Genomic DNA, 4090 nt, shown 5'->3' with positions numbered 1-4090 from the left:
GATAAAAACATAAGCAATAAATACATCTATTAATATATATATATAATAGTTGTATTATAAGTTTCTTTTTTTAGGAACTAATATTGTAGTTACGTCCCTTATATAAAATTACTACTATAATATACTATACCTATAATATACATATATATATATGTATAGTATATATATATATATATATATATATATATATATATATATAGCCCTTTTTTTTTTTAGGCTCCTTTGTGAATCATATATATATATATATATATATTATTATTATTATATTTATAAAATAACATAAATTTATAAAACAAATTTATTATAATTTTTTTTTTAAATATTATGAAAAAAAAAATTATAAAATATAAAAAATTATTTTAAATAATATTAAAAAAAATAACATATAAGATATTATTATGTTTTTGTATGTTTTTTTTATTAAAATTTTTTTTTTTTTTTTTTTAAATAATAAATTGGCATGTAAGATAAGAAGATCATATATATATAAATATATATATATATATATATATATATATATAATATGAAAAAAAAAAAAAAAGGAAGAAAAAATAGTACATATATATATATATAATTATTTTATTATATATATAAAATAATATTGCATATGTTTTAATATCATAAATAATTCCAGCATCTCATATTATGCGACCAAAAAAAAAAAAAAAACAAAAAGCAAAAAACAAAAAACAAAAAACAAAAAACAAAAAACAAAAAGCAAAAAACAAAAAACAAAAAACAAAAAACAAAAAAAATTTATTCTATTATTTTTTATTTAATAATTTATATCTTATTTTTTATTATTTTTTTATTTTTTTTTTTTTAAAAAATTTAAGTATTTTTATTTTATTTTTTCATTTCATATATTTTATAATATATATATTATTATATATTTCATTTTAATAAATAAAAATGGGATCTAGTATATTTTTTCTTATTTTTCGTTTTTTTTAAAACATATATATTAATTCTACAACCAAAAAGAAGAAATATTATAATATATATTTTTATATATATTTATAATTATTGGAATAATAAAAATATATAGTTGTTATGACATTTCCAAGATATTATATATTATTTTTACTTTTGGTATGAAAAAAATATATTTAAAAAATACAAAGAGGATATATACAAAACCCTATTATATAATAAAATATATTTTAAAATTTATAGTTAAAATATTATTTTATGGTTATATAAAGATAAATATATTTTGTATTGTATGGATTTAATATTTTATTATTATGTAATATATATTTTCCTTCCAACCTTTTATAATATCTTATATTATGAATGTTTGAAAAATATATAGAAGAAAAAAAAAAAAAAAAGTAAACATCATCCTAAAAACTACATATATTTCAATGTTTATTCTTATCATGCTTATGCGTTTATATATATATAAACCGAAACAAGTAGTTTTTAGAAAAATATATAAATATAAATATATACATGAAATAAAAGAGAAAAACTAAACCTATCTACATTTTGTAAAATTTTTATGTTTTAAATAAATATATATATATATATATATATACATATTTGTGTCCTTAAGACAAGGAAAAATATTATATGACAACTTTTTCCCCTTCAATGTTTTTTTTATATCACATAAATTTAATATATATATATATATATAACTTATTACAAAGAGGAAAAAAATATTATACTATCATTTTTTATAAAAATATAAAACATTTTCCTTATGTGCATTTCATTATTTCATATAATTTTATTTTATTTAAATAATACAAAAAAAAGTTAGAAAAAAGTCTTTATTTATAAAATGTAAAAAAAAAAAAAATAAAAAAAAAAAAAAAAAAAAATTAATATATAGTCTTTTTATACATTAATAAGATTTATAATGGAAAAAAAAATACGTTTGAAAAAATTCACAAAAAATAGTTTTAAAATTTTAGCTTCATCATTTCTGAAAATTCATGAAAATCAATCTAAATAAAACAAAACAAAATATACATATATATATATATATATATATATATATATTTTTTTTTTTTTTTTCTTTTTTTTTTTTTTGTTTCCTTATGATTACCTTTCCGTCGTTGTTTTTGTCAACATCCCGAATCATCCTTTTAACCCTGTTGACGTCCCTTTGAGTTATGTTGCCTTTTTTATTTCCATTATAAAGTATCTAAAAATAAAAAATAAAATGTATACATATACATACATTTTAAAATGCTCATTTGTTTTACTCACATGTATGTATATATATGTATATATATATATATATATATATTTTTTTTTTATTACGTGGGCCAATTCTGCCGTGGTGATTTCCCCGTCATTGTCTACGTCAAAGACCCTAAAGGCACAATATATTAATTTCTAAAGAAAAAGAAAAAAAAAAAAAAAAATATATACATACATATATACATACATACATACATACATACATATATATATAAATATATATAATATATATAATATATTTAATATATAATTTTTTTTTTTTTTTTTTTTTTTTTTTTTTTTTTTTTTATATATATATATATATAAAAACCTTGGATAATTGCTTTCTGTCTAAAGCAGCTGCAATAAATTCCGTGTAATCAATTTTCCCACTGCCATCACTATCGATTTGATCTAACAACAAATCAAAATTGTAGGGTAATTTTAATCCATCTTTTTCTAATCCTTTTTTTAATTGTTCTTTAGTTATATATCCCTTTCCATCTTCATCTAATACTAAGAAAGTTGATTTTAATTTTTCAACATCATAATCATTACTTTGTTGTGCTATTATCGTCATAGCTAATTTCTGAAATTTTAATAAAAGTCCATAGTTCTTAAAGTTTTCTAATACATGTATATCCATTTTCATATCCATATTAAAAGCATATTTTTTTTTTTTAAACCAAGGATGTTGTAAAGCTTCACTCGCACATATTCTTTTATCAGCGTCCATTGTAAGACATCTTTTTATTAAATCTTTTGCTTCTTCGGATATGTTATTCCACTCCTTTCCTTTAAATTGATACTTCCCCTTCTTTACCTATATAATATGAAGAACAAAATATTGATGTCACAAAAATGTTAATATGTACATTCATTTGTTATCATATAAACAATCTCACCATATGTACATATATATGTACATATATATATATATATATATATATATATATATATATATGTTTACTCATATATTATTAGTTGTATCCATAAAATTATTTCACTTTTATTATTATTATTTTTTTTTTTTTTTATTACCATGCTCAATATTTCGTGATCACTTTCTCCAAAAAAGGGAGGGTAACCACACAACAATATATAAAATAAGACACCAGAAGACCACATATCACATTTATAATTATACGAACCGGTTAATACCTGAGGAGCTACATAATACGGAGTCCCTGCTTTGGTCTTCATTTCATAATTATTATGAGTAAAATAAGAAGCCAATCCAAAATCTATAATTTTTATTAACGATTCAGGTGTCATATCATAGAATAGAAAGTTCTCAGGTTTAATATCTCTGTGACAAATATTTCTTATATGTAAATAATTTAAGACAGAAAATATTTGTTTCATAATAAATGATGCAAACGTTTCTACAAAGCAACCCTTTTTTACTATTTTATCAAATAATTCCCCACCCGTACATAACTCCATTACTAAATATATTTGATTACTATCTTCAAACGTTTCAAGCAATTTTACTACATTAGGATGATCTAGATTTTTCATAATATCTATTTCTTGTCTAAACCTTGGTATATTCTTTAATTTCTTTTTAGATACTACTTTTACAGCTCTCGATATTTTTAATAATTTGTCGGTTGCTTTATATACACATCCATATGTACCTTTACCTAATGGTTCTTTTGATAAATTATAAAAATCTTCTAAATTACCAGTAAAACTCAGAATAAATCCTCTTCTTGAAAATTTAAAATTGTCACTTTTCATAGATTTTAAAGTTGTATTTTCATCTTTGTCATTTTTTATCATACTTTTCTTATTACATATTTTTATCTCTTTTTTTGATCCTTTGTATTTTAAAGCTCCTTTTAATTTCTCCTTCTTATTTGTCATTATGCTTCGACCTAATACGACACTCTTA

General features: G+C 18.7%; 1 protein-coding gene across 1 annotated transcript in view; it reads right to left on the bottom strand.

The window, feature by feature from the left end:
* Positions 1-1910: 1910 nt before the first annotated feature.
* Positions 1911-4090, bottom strand: part of PF3D7_0310100 (calcium-dependent protein kinase 3) — a gene marked incomplete at both ends in the record, with an annotated part of 2302 nt that continues 122 nt past the window's right edge. Inside the window, 5 exons of the mRNA XM_001351138.1 lie at positions 1911-1955; positions 2057-2155; positions 2275-2349; positions 2525-3016; positions 3235-4090. The exon at positions 3235-4090 is cut by the window's right edge and continues 122 nt beyond it. Coding sequence (XP_001351174.1) covers positions 1911-1955; positions 2057-2155; positions 2275-2349; positions 2525-3016; positions 3235-4090 — 1567 coding nt within the window. The remainder of the gene's footprint in view (positions 1956-2056; positions 2156-2274; positions 2350-2524; positions 3017-3234) is intronic.

Source organism: Plasmodium falciparum, assembly GCF_000002765.6.
Source record: "Plasmodium falciparum 3D7 genome assembly, chromosome: 3".
Lineage (NCBI taxonomy): Eukaryota > Apicomplexa > Aconoidasida > Haemosporida > Plasmodiidae > Plasmodium > Plasmodium falciparum.
Note: the sequence above shows the minus strand (reverse complement) of the source record. Positions and strands in the feature narration are given on the sequence as shown.